General features: G+C 39.1%; 1 protein-coding gene across 2 annotated transcripts in view; it reads left to right on the forward strand.

Annotated features, from left to right (window-relative positions):
• Positions 1 to 463: 463 nt before the first annotated feature.
• scara5 (scavenger receptor class A, member 5 (putative)) overlaps positions 464 to 16,553 on the forward strand; it is a 90,270-nt gene continuing 74,180 nt past the window's right edge. Inside the window, exons 1-3 of one of the 2 annotated variants that reach the window (XM_056405551.1) lie at positions 464 to 817; positions 6,579 to 6,696; positions 12,237 to 12,365. In XM_056405551.1, the coding sequence (XP_056261526.1) occupies positions 6,585 to 6,696; positions 12,237 to 12,365 (241 nt within the window). In that variant the 5' untranslated portion in view covers positions 464 to 817; positions 6,579 to 6,584. Of the gene's footprint in view, positions 818 to 6,574; positions 6,697 to 12,236; positions 12,366 to 16,553 lie in introns of both variants that reach the window. The other variant, XM_056405550.1, reaches the window with a different exon arrangement.

Raw genomic sequence — 16,553 nt, forward strand, 5'->3', positions numbered from 1 at the left:
CATGAGCACTTTTACTCTGACGACCATGAGTATTTATATAATAATGGTTTAACAAGTCTGCAGCTATTGTAGACTCACAGCTGGATTAATTCACTTTTAGATAGTTGTGATGCTACTGATTATGTATCCCCAAATTATATTGTGATAATGCTATTACTGAGCTTTTTCTTCTGGCATACTGCAGTTAGCATAATATCAACTGAAATATTGAAAGTATTGTAACCACATTTTTCTTTTATTTTGTAATATTGCTGAGTAAAAGTAATTGCCACGCTGAAACTATTTGATTTATAAATCAAAATGTATGCACCCAAATGACTATTGTTACAGCTTGAGGTGTCTGTAAAACAACACAAGCCGATATTAATGTGTTAGGTCCAGTCCATCCAACAGAGGGCGCATGCGTACAGCAGGAGGAGCAAACCTTCCTCTCCTCATCTCTCAGCTTCCTTGCCAGCTGGTCGACAAGCAGAGCAAACTCCACCTGGAATTTTGTGATGGTCACGTGACGATGTTGTGGGTATATTACGCCAAATGTCGGAGTTCGTTTCTCCACTGAAGAGCTGCTGACTGTCTCTGTCCCTGTATCTGCGGCGTTCAGACAGGCCGTGCACGGTGCAGCGTTTTTACTTTGCCTGACCCGTTCAGTTCACTGCAGTGGTAAATGACACTGTGACAGCTGACGGACTGAAGGGACAGAAACCTGGAGTTTCAGCATCAAGACGCAACTTTTTGTGGGAAATTATGAGAAACGTGGAGCAGTGATTTAAAAAAAAAAAAAAAAAAAAAAAAAAAATTCCATTTGACAGCTGACAAGGTGAGAGAAGAACTTTTTGGTGTTTTATGTCGTGCAACCTAATATGACAAAGTGTTCAAACTTGTGTCACCTGCAACATAAGTTCAGAAAACTGCATTTACACCTGTATATCTGCACAAATAATGCATCATTAGGTGCATAGACTTGGTGGAAGCTTAGTTTGGTGATTAACACCCTAATATGTTGAGTGTTAACAGGTTAATGACATTTGTCCAGCATCTGAAAAACACTGCAGTACTGTAAAGTCAGCACATGATTTACTGTTGGGTTCTCTGTGGGCCTCATTCTGACCTTTTCTGCTGACAACCGGGTTTGACATCTGTGAAATATTTTATTACGATTAGGTTAAATGACAAGAGTTCAACATCTGATCTACTGCATGTAATTTGTTGGGGCAGAGTGTTATAGTATGAAAGGTCAGACAATGCACATTTAATGGAACTCATCCGCAGAAAATTGCTGCTTTGTGTTTCGGCGGTCATGGGTGAAGTATCCCTGCCTTTAATTAACCAAGAAAAATGGGTTAATGTTGCACATGGATGAATGAGCGATGACATGGTATGTTTGCTATGTATAGACAGAAAGGATGGTGCTTTCAAGTGCTTTAACTAACCCCCCTGCTTTGAAGTTTTAGAGGTTGTAAAATCAGCTTGTGAGCTTTTATTGGCAAAATAATATAAAAAGACCCTTAGTTTTTTTTTTTTTATTGTTAATTTGTTTTAATTGTTATGAACAGGCTAAATACACCAAGTCAGTGAGTCTACATGTGTCAGACATTAACTTGTGACTTCTTTAGAAACTTTTGAGGCAGATTTATACACATTACACCACCAGCATTGTGTCCTTGATGCCTGCTCTGTTCAGTATTATCGTTCAAATCTCATTTTCAATAGCTGTCCAGGCAGCAGAGACCACACGCAACTGCTTCCCTCTGACCTGGCAGATAATCGGATGCTCAGTTGGGGGCAAATTTTAGGACGCGACGACGCATGACTAGATAATTGTTTCCTTTCTTGCTGAGTGAATCTCCAGTCTCTCTCTCTCTCTCTCTCTCTCTCTCTTTCTCTTTCTCTAAGTTCACCACACTGCCCACTCTCTGGCTCTGTGCATTTTCTATGGAGTTAACTGAACCCAAAGAAGCTGCGTGGAGCTGCTGCAGAGTCTCTTCTCAGCTTTCACCAGCAAAACTCTCACTGTTTACAAAGTGTAGTTATCAAATCGATCGATATGGATTCACTTTGATAAAAAACTATGGCTTTTGCTCCCACTCACAACAATCAGAAAATGTTGATGCAAACAAGACATGTAATTCACAGTCCCCGTATCAGCTTTTTTTTTTTTTAGCCCAAGTACCAATATGAAGCTGTGTCAATGAAACTAAAACATACATTACATTCTGATCAGCCAAAGGTAAGAACTACCTTCCTTTTCATTGGTTTAAAACTTGCTGCTATTGCAGGAATCTTTAATGTCGAGCTGCCAATGTTAAAAATGATTGGGTAAATGAAGTGAGCACACACATTAAAGCTATTAATTGTTGGGTTTTTTTGGCCACTTGGGGGCAGCGGAGCAAAGCGTAATCACAACTCTGACATATTATTACTTCAAGTTGATATGGTGAACATGTTGGCCAACAGTTGCCTCTTTGCACACTCAGCAGATAAGAAACAACATTATCATTCATCTGGAGTCATGTTAGTCATCACTGGATAGATGTAAGTCCAATATTCACTTACTTCCTTTTTAGCTTTGTTTTGGTCTCCACAAAATCTTATAGCAGGAAATATCAGGTTTCAGTGGCTGAAACTAGCTAGCTAGCATCACATAGCTTAGGGTCTTACGTTGAATTTATAAGATCTTCTTTGTTGAAAAGAGTTGCCTGCGGCTGCTAGAAATGGGAATGATGCAAGCGGTGAGAGTGAACCAGAACAGTAAAGCTGTGGGCTGTTAAACCAAAACAGTGAGCTCAAAGATCCTAAAACTCTTCACAAGTGGGACTGCACATTCAGCATAATCAATTCTCCCATTTTTAATATAAAATCATAAATAATGTCCCTAATCATTGTCATGTTTTCATTTTGTTCAGACCTGGATTTCAACTTAGGAGGTCCATGAGATCCAAAATAACTACCTGACACCTGAACACCCTGAGTGTCAAATAGTTAATTAATGAGACGTAGATAGATAGATACAGTAGATAGATAGATAGATAGATAGATAGATAGATAGATAGATAGATAGATAGATACTTTATTTATCCCCTAGGGGAAATTCGTGTATGACAACACTTTGTCTTCAGTGGAGCTTTGATTCTTCTTGGCTTGTTGTCACACTGGCTCTTGAACTGTTTGGAGTTATTGGATGGAGCTCCAAGAACGACAGCCCCCGGTCATTGGAGGGATGAAGAAAGTAGAAATCCACTTCCCAAAAAGGTTCAGTAACATTTAAATCAGATTAAAGAGAAGGCCAAAGGGAATCCAGCGCAACGAGTAACAGCTGATATTGAGCATTAGAGCCTTCTTTGGTATTTTTAATCAGGTGGAAATGCGGATGAATGAAAAAGATGTAGACAGTGTACAATTTTTTTTTTACGGCTGCTGGTTCAATGCTTCTACAAGGTCAGACATGTGGAGACTTGGGTTTGGATATACAGTGCTATGAAGGCAGTAGTTTTCAAAGCCTTTTGTCACTCGGGGTCAGTGCTACTCCTGGAGGATGCTCTGGTGGTTCACCTGTTTTGTCGTGTTTTGAGTGAAATAGCCCTTTAAATCAGACACATACACATCTTAAATTTCATGTGGTGTTTCTATTATTTTATCTCTTCTGATGTAGAGATAGTGAGAGCAGACGGAGGTGGCTGCTTTTCCTTTCCCACCGTCCTCTGATGGCACTGAGTAACAGGGAGCGACTGAGTGTGTGATAAGAATGTTATATCCCACCACACTCAAGTGTAATTAGAAGATAACTCAGCTCATGAATGCACCCACACATGCTGTAGACACAGATGCACACGAGCGCGTATACATGGGGGGTTTAGTGGATCTCCTAGCAGCCCTAATGGTTCCTGCCTAGCTTCAGTCTAAATGTCAACCTAACCCCTCTAGCCCCTCTGTAATGACAAAGTCCAGACTGAGCACTTTTTAACAACTTTGTCAAACACTCACAGATCCGCCACAGGGGCTTGTGGGAGTTTAACACCCACCGACTCCTGACTACAGCGGATTTAATTTTATCCCTCAGAGATGTCCACATCTTACGCAGACATCTCTGTCATGAGTCTTATCTATTTGTTCTGTGTTCCCCTTTCGCTTTATTCATATTTGGTTTGCATCATGTGTAGCGTGGGAAACCCTGTGCAAACTTTGAAGAGCAAACGCGCTCGACTCGGAGTAAATAGTGTGGTGTGTGGCTACGAGGTGATGTGAAAAAGCTGTGAAGGTTGTTCATTAAGGGAGAAACTGATTGCGATTCATTACCACTTCAATTCTTCACGGATAAAAAGTGAAATTCAACCTGCTTCAAATGATAAAATTGACCTATACCAGAAGCTGTGTGCCAGACTCAGCAATGGCTGCACCTGCTGGATGACATTGCCCCCCCCCCCCGTGTTTTTAAAAAGTGGAATTCACTCCTCATGATGATAAGTGGCTTCTGAGACACTTTGCTCTCCCAGGAAATCTTTTCATTAGATTTATGTTCCCATTTGGCCCCTGGTTTTGAAAGGAGGACTTGTTGGACTCCTGCCATAACTATATCTGTCAAAGCACGCTTCATTCTTCATGTTATGTTGTTAAATAGTTGAGATGCATATATCACAGCTGCTTAAGATTCAGTTACAGCTCTGGAGCAAGTGTTTTTTATGAGTCAGATGTTAGCAAACTGTTACTGGACACTGGATTTTGCCGATACCGGTACTGATATCATTTATATGATATGAATATATGATATGAATATATCGATATATATTAAAAACATTAATTCTAATATGAATTCCTTAAATTTGCTTGGAAACTTGGATACCTTGTGTCCACAAAGGTCCATTCGATTTAAGGTAATTAAATCCAAATTTAATGAATATAGTGTTAAATTGTCTATGAACCGTATTTTTAACCCTTTTGTGACCAATTCTGCAATTATGCCACGTCTTCGTTTGATGTAATGATCTCATGTCATAAACATGAGAGTCTTTCCCATCTCGATCATCCTTCTCATATGTGAAGGCAGCATGCCTGGGCTCACTTGGATGAAAAGCCTGGACATCTAAAAGAAGTTTGGAGTAGAACCATTGTTCCTTTGTGTTGAATGGACCCAGTTAAGTTGGTTTGGGCATTTGATCAGGATGCCTCCTGGAAGCCTCCCTGTGAAGGTATTCCAGCCACATTCAACTGGGAGGAGACCCCAGGGTGAACACAACAGAGGGATTCTGTATCCAATCTGGCCTGGCATAAAATCTGGGGATGCCCTAAAAAGAGCTGGAGTTCGAGGCTACGGCTATTTCTGCCCGCTGCCGCTAAAACCTGGATAAGTGGCAGAAAACTGTTTAGATATGCACTGTTAATAGAGTGTTTCAAAACTGTGTCTGTTAGCTCTGTTTGGTCAGTTACCATATCCATCTGGGCTGCCATTCAAACACTACCATGGGAAAGGTGCTCTTTAGTGCACTAGCATTGTTGGACTGGCCTTATTGCATTACCAGAGAAGCCAAAGAAACTTCCACACAGTCCTCATGGCCAGTTGGTATGAAAGGTGAATCACGTCTTTCTTGCCTCATGACTGACCTTTACACAATGCTTCATGCACATTCATTCATAGCTTGTTAAAATATCTTCCTAAAAGGGCAAACGGACAGATGGAATGGGGCAAAATCACAAACCCTGTCCAAATGTGTTGGCGGAGGAAACAAATCACATAACACTGGTCTAGAGACAGCCACAATCCTCACACCAGAAGGATTTCCTTCTGTTTGTTTAGCTTGGACCTATATCTTTGTGTGTGTGTGTGTGTGTGTGTGTGTGTGTGTGTGTGTGTGTGTGTGTGTGTGTGTGTTGTGTGTGTGTGTGTGTGTGTGTGTGTGTGTGTGTGTGTGTGTGTGTGTGTGTGTGGCAGTTTACAACAGAGACAAAGCTCTCTGCAGCTGGTCTACCTGATTCACAGCACTAGAGGGCAGCAATGGAAAAACGCACTTACATTTGATCTTCTGTACCAGTGAGCACCCTCAGATATAATCTTAACAACCACAACCTTGTTACTAAGCCAAACTCTCACCCAAAAATTATTTTATTATCCCCTTGACATAAAAAAAAACAACAACTTAAAGAAGACAACTTGAGAACTGGCTAAAATGTCTTCTCCTTCCAAAACTGTCCTTGTTCCTCAGATCTCAAATTGGTTTGCACCCAGATAGAAAGTATAAAAGAACACACACAGACCCTGACTCCCATCCTGCTTTGTTTCGCCCATGAATGACTATTATTATACCATCTATACAAACAACAATGTGCTCTTTTTTTCTAGATTTTGTTATTTAGTCAGACATGTTGTTTCTCTTACCAGAAACTCTCACAATCCTCCCTGTATTTTAAGGCTGCTGTACCTTCCACAGTTGCACAATTTGTACTTTATTTATTTCATTCACAATACCCGTGTAATATTATTAGAGTAAGATATAGAAGATGTGGGTTTCGTTGAGGAGAGATAGCTGTGTCTTTTGTAATGAATGACAATTACACTGGATCATGCTGAATCTTTTCTGTTCAGTCAGGAGGAAATGGAGAACAAGGCCATGTATCTGAGCACGTATGAAGAGAGGGACAACGGCTCCATGTACGAAGAGGGCTACGACGGACGCAACCTGTCCAAACTCAACCTGTGCGATGAAGGTAAGAGGGAGAGTTGAGATTTGGGGAGTGGAAAAGATTGAGATGAACTTTAAGTCTTGTTGTTATCAGTTTCCCAAGCTTCTTTTTCCATCCCTACTACAGACTTGTTTATTCATTTTACAGAGAAACAGGTTTTCATTTTGAGTCCTTGTCCTCCAACAATATGTTATGTATGTTATGTTTTCTGTTGCAATAAGAAGCTCACCTCCGGAGCCTCTTGTATATTGCGAGGACAGCTTCGAATATTGTCCAACCATAAAAACAGTAGAGAAAACAGAGGTGAAAATAGGAATGCTTGTGCAACACGCTCAAAAGGGTTGAAAAACAAACAAGTAAATGTTTAGGAATTTCACTCAGACTTTTTATCTGTTGGATTTTCCGTCGAATTTTGACCAGTTTTTGACCTTTTTTTTTATTTTCTATTTCAACATTCCTCTGTGAGAAATGAAACAAAAATAATGACCCATATAAATGTGTTGTATTTACCTTTGAGCACAGAAGTCTGTCGAGACTTCGATTTTCGGAAAGGGACTTTCTACAAAACTATTTATTGGTGTACACAAACGCCCACACACACTAATAACCAAGACAGACTCTGTCAAGTATGCTAACACACACATAAACATGCACACACACACACACACAAACACACACACAGAGGCAATGCTGTCACCATTTGGCATTCGCTCTCTTCTCGTTATGGTCATCTGTGAAAGCAAGGAATGTCCAGGAGCAACATCTGTGTGTGTGTGTGTGTGTGTGTGCATGTGTGTGCGTGTGTGTGTGTGTACAGGTGCAGCTGAACGAATACGCAGTTGACCCTGTGGTGTTCTCAGGTTTCGACCCAGGGCTTTGCGAGTTTTGTGGGAAAGACTTAGTGAACATTAACTGGAGAATTTGTTGACATTTTAATGGAAAGTGGACAATAGCCTCACACATCAGAAAGACTGTCCTCGTCCAGCTTCACTAATCCTAGAACATTTTCACACCTTGTTCAATTGAAGAAGATATTCCCAACCATGGAGCGCTTTATTTGGTTTGGGTAGAAATCCGTAGAAATAAGCAAAAGAAATCAGTCAGGAGGTTTCTATGAGGCCATGGCAGGGTTTTATTTAGAGTGAAATCCAACAATGATTCACACAACGGCGGGAGACAGTCTACATTATGTGTTGAACACATTGTGAATGATGGGTAAAGAATGACTTTCATCCTGGAGGGAAAAAAAATCTGGATTTCTGGGTCGTGAGCTCTGACTTGTGTAAAGCAATTATAACAGCACATTACCATCAATTTGACAATGATATGTTAGTGTTTAGATGTACACGCATAGATTAACGCCTTCAAAGTAGTTTTTGTTGTTATGTTTGTGCTCGCACACGTCATGTCACCGTCACCTGCCAGTTACAGAGACAGCGCCTGACTTTTATGGAATACGGCGCACTTGCCAAGCACCATGTGTGTTTGATTTGGAAAGTTGAAGTTAAGGGAACAGTGCTCTGCCCTTGTAAACTCACTAATTTCACCAGCAAATGGCCAAATATATAGACTGTGCCAGGAACTGACTCACATTGGCCCCGCTGAAAAAAAACAAAATGTGTCAAAATGGGTAAAAAAAAAAAAAAAAAGGCGTTTGTTGCACCTCCAAGTTTACAAATAAAATAAACCTTTTTGCTAATCCACGACTAATCTGTTTATTACATTCACTGTCTCTTTGTCCAAACAGTGCAGTATGTTGACAATACCCTCAGCAGACAGACATGACTCAGAGAACATACATCAGTGCAATAATGTAATTCCCAAATGTGTTTACAGTAACTTGAATGAATATTGACTCTTCTGTCTCTAATGTCAGATGGAAAAGAGCAAGGTTTTGTCTTCTTATTCTCACTAGGTTGCGTTCGTGCTGTGCTGTAGATCGCAGAAACAACTGTACAAAGCATAATCTTAAATGACCCTCGACTACCATGCAAGAAAGTTTTTATTGGTGAAATAATAAGTTGATTAATTGATTAGCAAATCGACTCAAAAATGATAGAAACAAATTTAAGGGTTTAAGTCAGTTCAAGTCATCGATGCCAAAGATGCCAAACATTCTTGTAATTCCAGCCTCTCAAATGTGAGAATTTTCTGCATTTCTTTGTTTTATATTATAACTGAATGTCTCTGTTTTTGTTTTTTTTAGGCTTTTAATTACTTTGACAAAAGCTTTTTTCATATTTACATGATTAAATGTTATAGTTCTTTATAGTTTTTGTAATTTTATTCAGTTCAGATGCAGTATTTTTGAGTTTAGTTTGAGCATAAGTCGCAATTTGGGTATTGTCGTGAATTCTTTGAACTTTTGATGGACATTTTTTACTATTTTTTTGGGACAGTTTTGTGGAGTAAAAGATAGTGGATTTATTAAAAATAATAATTGATGGATTAATCGATAATGCATATATATAGTTAAAGGAACCGTCAGCAGTTTGGGAAATACCTTAGCTTAGCATAAAGACTGGGAGCAGGGGAAACAGATTGTTTGGCTCTAGTTCAAAAACACAACATTCAACGATGCAAAAGCTCACAAATTGACATATTTTATTCAATTTCATTATCAGAAAAGTTAAAATGACAATTTGCAGGTTTAGGAGAAGTTATATGCTGTAACTGTTTCATAGCAAACAGCCAGATGCTTTGACTTCTTGTCACAGTGACACTGTTGTTAAGATAAACTAAGATAATCTTGTCCCCGCTCCAGCTTCATAACAAAAAAACAGGCCAGTGGTATCAATCTTCTCATCCAACGCTTGAAACGACAGTGAACATGCAAATTTCCTAAAATGTTTTGGTCTGTTTTTCATGAGTATGTTTGTTTGTTTTGAAGTACAGCATGAGATGAATTTAAAAGGCAGACTAGCTTGGAGTGCCATTTCTGCTCCTATACATTCCAACCATGTGACACACACACATCTGAGCCAGCTGTGTTTGTCTTACACTGGTAGAGTGGGTGTTCTTCATCATAGAGGGGGAAGTGTGTGTGTGTGTGTGTGTGTGTGTGTGTGTGTGTGTGTGTGTGTGTGTGTGTGTGTGTGTGTGTGTGCGCGCCCGCATGTGCATCAGCAACAATCCGCCAATGTCCACTGACAGATTGTCATGGCTCAAATGAAACCATGCTGTTGGGAGGCCACACTGCAAAGTCAGTGTTTATATTTAAAAGTCAGACTCAAGCCAACTTCATTCTTGTTCACAGGAAGATAGAATCTCATTATAACCACATAACATCCTAGTGGGTTTAATATTTATCATAATGTTCATGTAACATGGCCACAGTGATCCCCCGGAGATACCTGTCTGTTCACATTTCACATCCTGTCTTGGGCCAGTTTCCTTAACTCGGTAAGATATTCAATGTAGATCCTGCTTTTCTTCTTTCTTTCCAGTTCATCTCAATGCTAACTGTTGGTCTTGTGTGAAAGCTGATTCTTAAAATGTTTTGACACCACTGGCACAGTATCCTGACAGATTTTCTTTTCTTTTTATGAAATGACATTCTGTGTATTTCACTAAACCCCTCCCTCAATCCAGTCATACTGTAGCTTAGCAACCGTAACTAAGCACGGAATGTTTGTCAAGCTTTGGAATCTTGTGAACATTCTGAGGAGTTGTGAACTAGCGACAAATACTCACTAACCAAAGAGTTTTGAAGGTAACGTCTTTTTTTTACTTATTCAAATCCAAAAATATGAGACAAAAAGCCTGCTAACCTGCTAAGTTAGCCAGGCATGCTTACCTAGCTAACCTAGCCCTTAGCCCTCTCATCTACGGCCAAGAGTTAGCATATCTACAGCTAAGTACATTCTTTTGTAGGGTGTGCGGTTACAAAGCCCCACTCAGAACTGGTGTCTGAGCCTTGTCCTTCCCTTTAGTGAATTTTGGTGTGTTGCCCTGGATAATTTTGCTAAACTCTTTAGCTAATATTTATCCTCAAACCCTTATACCTTTTTTAAAAAGTGAATATATTGTTTAAAATGCAAACAACTCAGCATAACTCTTGCTTTTATGTTGCTTGTCCAAGTAAGATTTTGTCTTTTAAGATTTATCAGGTTGATTTTATGCACATCTTTCCTTTTAGGCTACTTTAGAGGAACAAATACTGCTATTCTATTCAAATGTTTTCTACAGGGGTGATCACTTGTGAGCATACTGACTTTTTGCCTGAAACCTGTAAGCTAAGCTATATGCTCGCTAGCTAAAAATGAGAGGCCTGCCTTTTCCAAAGTCATTCTGAAATCAACGATTACTTGTTCCAAAATTGCTGTTATTGCATATGAATATGTATATTTATAGATTACACTTTTGTCTTACTTTATATTGTCTTTGGTGTGGCTCCTGCTGACCTCTAATGGTCGGGTACAGCTTTGGAGTAATATTTTCGGAAAATAAAACTACTTAACTTCACTTTTTCAAACAACACTTTTTTTTAATATATCATTCCTTTTCCAATGACTGATGAAGGTTGTGACTCCAGAGCAACTCCCAAAATCTCTTCATCTTCTTGACCTGAAGGGAATGTTCCCTCAATATCAACAGACTAATCCCTGCCTCCTGCCATCACACACACACACGCACACACACACGCACACACACACACACACACACACACACACAGTCAGTGATGCACACACACACACACACACACACACACAAGGAAAAACCACTTCCATCATAACAGTATTGTGTCACTTTTATCAAGACTAATTCTCAAACATCTGTGTGACCCTGAGAGGAGTGTTACATGGTGACATGAATTATAGTAATAGTTCCACAGTGAGCATTTTCATTTGTGTAATTCATATAACAGAGTTCACCTGTGTAAATTCAATTTTATTAATGTATCTGTGCATCTGTACATGTATGTATGTGTCATAATGTATGTCTTTGGCCTTAAAGCAATAATGTCTTAACCATTCCCTTATTAACAATAAGTTAAGACTTCTAGATTTGCCAAATAGCTACAGTAATTTCTGATCAAATTTATATTATAAATTTAATGCCAGTACGACCTTTTTACGATAGGAAAACCAAGAAACGCTTTAAATGTTACTACTTACTTATGTCGTCAAATGTTCCCTAAGCTATGAAGTAAATTACCTGATTGCGTGTTTTACAGTCTTCAGTGCTTGGTGTATGATCTTACCCTTGTATTTATACAGTACTGGATGTCATCATATTAATACGTTTTAGGCTTTATAATAAACGTCTTTATAATATTTGTGTAGCTACAACCACGAGTCCTTGTTTCTATGGATACTCCTCAGATTTTTTTAGACCTGGAAAATTTAACCTTGATTGCTTTGATACTCACCGCACACATAATACTCCAGCCACTCCAGCCAATACTAAACACAGTTTTAAACACTTATAACCAAGTGGTTATTCATATTCCCTATTTCTGTATTATACATAAGATAACTTGTCATATTCATAATATTTGCACCTCTATTAGGACTTTCTTTCCCTTTTTTTTGGGTCCTAATTTTTTTTTCTATTTTCCTCAGGTTCTGGAAAGCGTCGCAGGAAGCAGGATCAGTGCTGCGGTCACCTGAACTCACTCTCAGCCATCAAGTATGCCATTGTTTCCCTCTACATCCTGGTTCTTCTCACCATCTTTGGACTCTGCCTGGCAGGTAGGAAGAAAAAAAATGACTCTTATCATGTTTTTGGTTACAATAGGTATATACTTCCAGGGTTCAAATTACACTGTGGCTTTCGCGGGAGCCCTATTTTCCGGTGTGCACCGCTACTTCACATGTCACATACACATGCATACATATAAGTGTGTGGCATCGTGGTCAATAACTACTACTTTACTTACCAGTGTTATTACTGCGAATGTTACTACTGCAGGCAGTTAATACGTGCTGACTCAGTGATGATGATTTCAGGAGGCTACATAAATCTAGTGATTTGAGTGCAGCGCTGCCACGCATGGATGGCCGCAGCAGGAGTAGACACAGAATTGTTATAATAAACACACAACGTTGACTTATTTATATTATTATTTTTTATTTCAGGAACCTTAATGTATAGAAAAATAAAATATAATTTGTAAAACAAAAGTTAACAATTTTTTTAGTGCTGCCCCTAAACGTCTCAGGGGAGGCTTTCAAGGGCGCTTGTATCCTTTTAAGGGGAGTCGAGCTCCCCTTAGCTCCCCCGTAATTCGAACCATGTACACTTCCGTGTACCAGAGTGCATGTGTACCTATTGTATCCGTATGATTTAGCCTTCAATATGTATGTCTTTGGTTAGCATAAAGCACCTTTTTTGTATTATTTTGTATTTTTTCACTTTAGGATCATAGGAGGAGTTCAATGTGTTCATAGTTGCTACTTCCAAAAAACGTGCGTTATGTGTTCAAAACAGCTTCCAAAGTTGATATTTTAATTATTTTAAAACGCGGTCAGTATTGCATATTATGAACATTTTGGATTCATATTTGTTGGTCTTTCACAAGTTGCTTTCTGTCAGATGCTTGCTAGTAATGAAGATTTTAAAAAAATTATGAATTAGAATTCACTATGTCTGTGTGTAAATTGTGTGAGATATATAATGAGACAAACCTTTAACATACCTGAAACACAACCTAAAAAGAATGAATCAAATGACCTTGCCATATTGTACAGGACGTGTCTATGCAGACATCATTGGTTGTATCCCCGATAATGATTGAGGTGATCCTGCCAAAATTTTCTCTTGTGCATGTCCAGTGAAATGACTCTCAGCTGAGGCACTTCCAACACATGTTGTGCTTTTGCAAAGTGTTTTGATAGTAAATATGATTTTATTACTCTAGCCTAAGTGTTTGTTTTAACATCGAGTGGGGAAAAATGTGTCACATGATGTTGATCAGCTCACACCATATTGTCTGAGATGGGTTGTTAGATAAAAGTGTTGGATGTTTATATCCCACACAGGCGGTGGGTTAGTTTGACTATGGCTGTGATGTTGTGGTGCCGCTATCAGATCATTTCTCAGCTGTTAAAGATTATTACCAGTTTGTCGGAGAGAGACGGAAAGGAAGGGAGTGAATGAGAGAAGAGAGGAAAGATAAGAAGAAAGAAATGCAGCAGGCAGAGCACTGTACTGTAGAGAGAGAGAGAGAGAGAAAGAGAGAGGGGGCATATTGTAAGTCTTTTGTTCTCAGAGCTCTGTTATGCAGATGACATCAGCCATTCCTTAAGGTTGAATTGTAATGAAGGACACACACATGCACGTATACACACTTGCACCATAAAAATCCCACTTAGTTAGTCTTAGGTAACACTCTGGGATGTGGTCTGCAACCTTACTCCCCTCTTAAACTGTCTGTTCTGGTTTAGCATTGAGAACACACACACACTGTCTCCCACACACATGCACGCAATGAATAAACAATCATAAGAAGCATAATGTAAAGTCCTGCTGGTGATTGTATAGACTTTCTATAGTTGACAGAATTAGACATTTTACTGCTGAGAAGTTTGTAATTTAATGTTTCAGTGCAAAAAGTTGCACAGATCTCTGTATCTGCTTAAAGAAACGTCACTCTGTCCTTGGAGATTTCTAACCTGAATCGTGAAATCAGTTTTCCAAGTGCAGTGCACAATTGACCTGTCTTCTTCCTCCTGCTGTTGTAAAGCTCAGTACTTGTGTGACAGATTTAAACTTAATTCCCACATGTGAATGTTACGTTTGTCACAGCATTTTTGGAAGCGTGACAAGCTTGACCTTTTACACAGCGACATAAAAGACGGAGGAGAGATAAAGCGTGACGGTGGTTTCTTAACACGCTGGCTCCTTTTGTGCTGCATGGTTCCCATACTGCGCCTCATCCGTGGCTGTGGGATAGCCAGGATCCCACTATACAAAACGGTCTTACACAAAGTTGACCATGAAGCTACAGCACCTTTTTAGCATGATTAATGAGTTGGCATCACAACTTATTTTCTAGTTGAGGGGTCAGCATCTAATTTGTTGCCTATAGAGCAAATCAGCACCTGTTGACTGTCGGATTGAAAGTATTGAAGTATTGAAAGTCTGGAACAAATCCAGTTTAGTGCTTTAATGATTGGATTTTGCATAGTAGCACTGATTTGATGCATTTTTGGCTGTGAGCCGTGTAAGATGCATGCTACTGTAACAGGTCGTCCTCGTCTTGACTCCATTGTTGCCTCAGTCATCAGGCGTTGAATCGTCGCCCTGTGGCGTCTCCACCAAGACGGACTCACAGTTCAGGCCAAGCACTCTGTGTCAGTAAAGTCATGATTTGCCTTGTGCTAATCTTACTCCATACCCTCACTGTGAGAAAACATCCACACTCCACAATATCAGCACATAAATGGCCCCACCCAACATACATGGGGCGTCAGGGGAAATGAGCATTGGCCATGACAATGATTGGTCAGTGTCCATGATGTAGTTCACCATGTCTCTCAGCCAAATTAATAGAATTAGAATAATCTGATACAGTGATTATCTCAAAAGACAAAAGTAAAAACTCAGTGTTGTACTGTTTTAAACAGGTGTCCTCTGAACATTCACAATTTCATTATGCAACTGTAAAAGAACAGTAATGTTTTTAACCTGGTGTGTTTTTGTCATTTGCCCTAAACATGGATTTTCATGGACATTCATTTATTTTCTATGTATTATTAGGGGTCCAAGCTGCTGGAAGCCGGATTGTTTTTATTCTTGTTATTATTCTTAGTCTTTCTTATTTTTCTCTGCTAAAGTTGTTAGTGTAGCAAAAACTACTGGAGAAAAAACATGAAAATAAAACTAATTGTCTGAAAGGTGGCACTGTAATAATGAAGTATAGGTTTATGCAATTTCCTCGAAAACGGCTTGGGCTACAGTCAAAATTCTTTTGCCATTTTGATCTCTGAAATCTTCTGCATCTTTGCTCAAATGGTCTTCTTCTTTAAAAATGCTTTTCTTTTCAGTGATTTTGAAAAAATCAAACATAAACCCAAAATGAACTAGTCCGAGGCCGTTCATCCAATTCTCATGACGTTTGGTCTAAATCATCTACTGACAATGCTGATGACAGGTTATTAAAATAATTTCAGTTTGTTAATCTGTTTTAAAATTATAAACTTTTAATAGTTTAGATCAATTTTACACTAACGCTCATAAATCAAAATAGGCTAATGCTATTGTAACCAAACTCGGTGTACGCCTGCGGACCTTAGCTCCTAGCATTGTTATAGAGTCTGGGGATATTCCGACTCTAGGGGGTGCTACATACGCAAAAGGTTTGTATCTCGGATTTGGCAGCATGTATTTGTACAAAATTCGGTTCATTTGATATCGGGTCATTACTTAGTCTATGAATAAAATTTGGTAATGGTTGATTAAAGTGGGTGTGACTTATTACAAGAATTCCAAACTTCAAATAATCACAATAAATGACTCGTACGTTCTACAGAGCTGATGTTTTTTCAGCACATACTCTGAATGATGATGAACGTTTGCTTCACTGTAACCGTGGTCAATTCAGAAGTCCATCACTTTATATTTTAAAAAATATGTTAAATCAATTACCTTCTATATCTCCACAAGTTTTCATTCAAATGCTACCAAAATTGAAACAGACATTCTCCAGATGGTAGATATCAAGTGTTTCAGACCGTGTTTGGATTGGACGAATGGTAAGTCCTCAGTGATATTATATTTTTCAGGACTTTCACACCAACATTTTGTCAGCTTTAAGTGTTTCAAAGTCATAAAGACAGAAATACCCCAGTTTTGCACATGTGATGTCATTGCCTCAACTTGTGTGTAGGCAGGTGGAGCACATGGTTACCCAGTGGCGGAACCAGTAAGTCACCATC

Source organism: Seriola aureovittata, chromosome 19 (genome assembly GCF_021018895.1).
Source record: "Seriola aureovittata isolate HTS-2021-v1 ecotype China chromosome 19, ASM2101889v1, whole genome shotgun sequence".
In the NCBI taxonomy this organism is placed as follows: Eukaryota; Metazoa; Chordata; class Actinopteri; order Carangiformes; family Carangidae; genus Seriola; species Seriola aureovittata.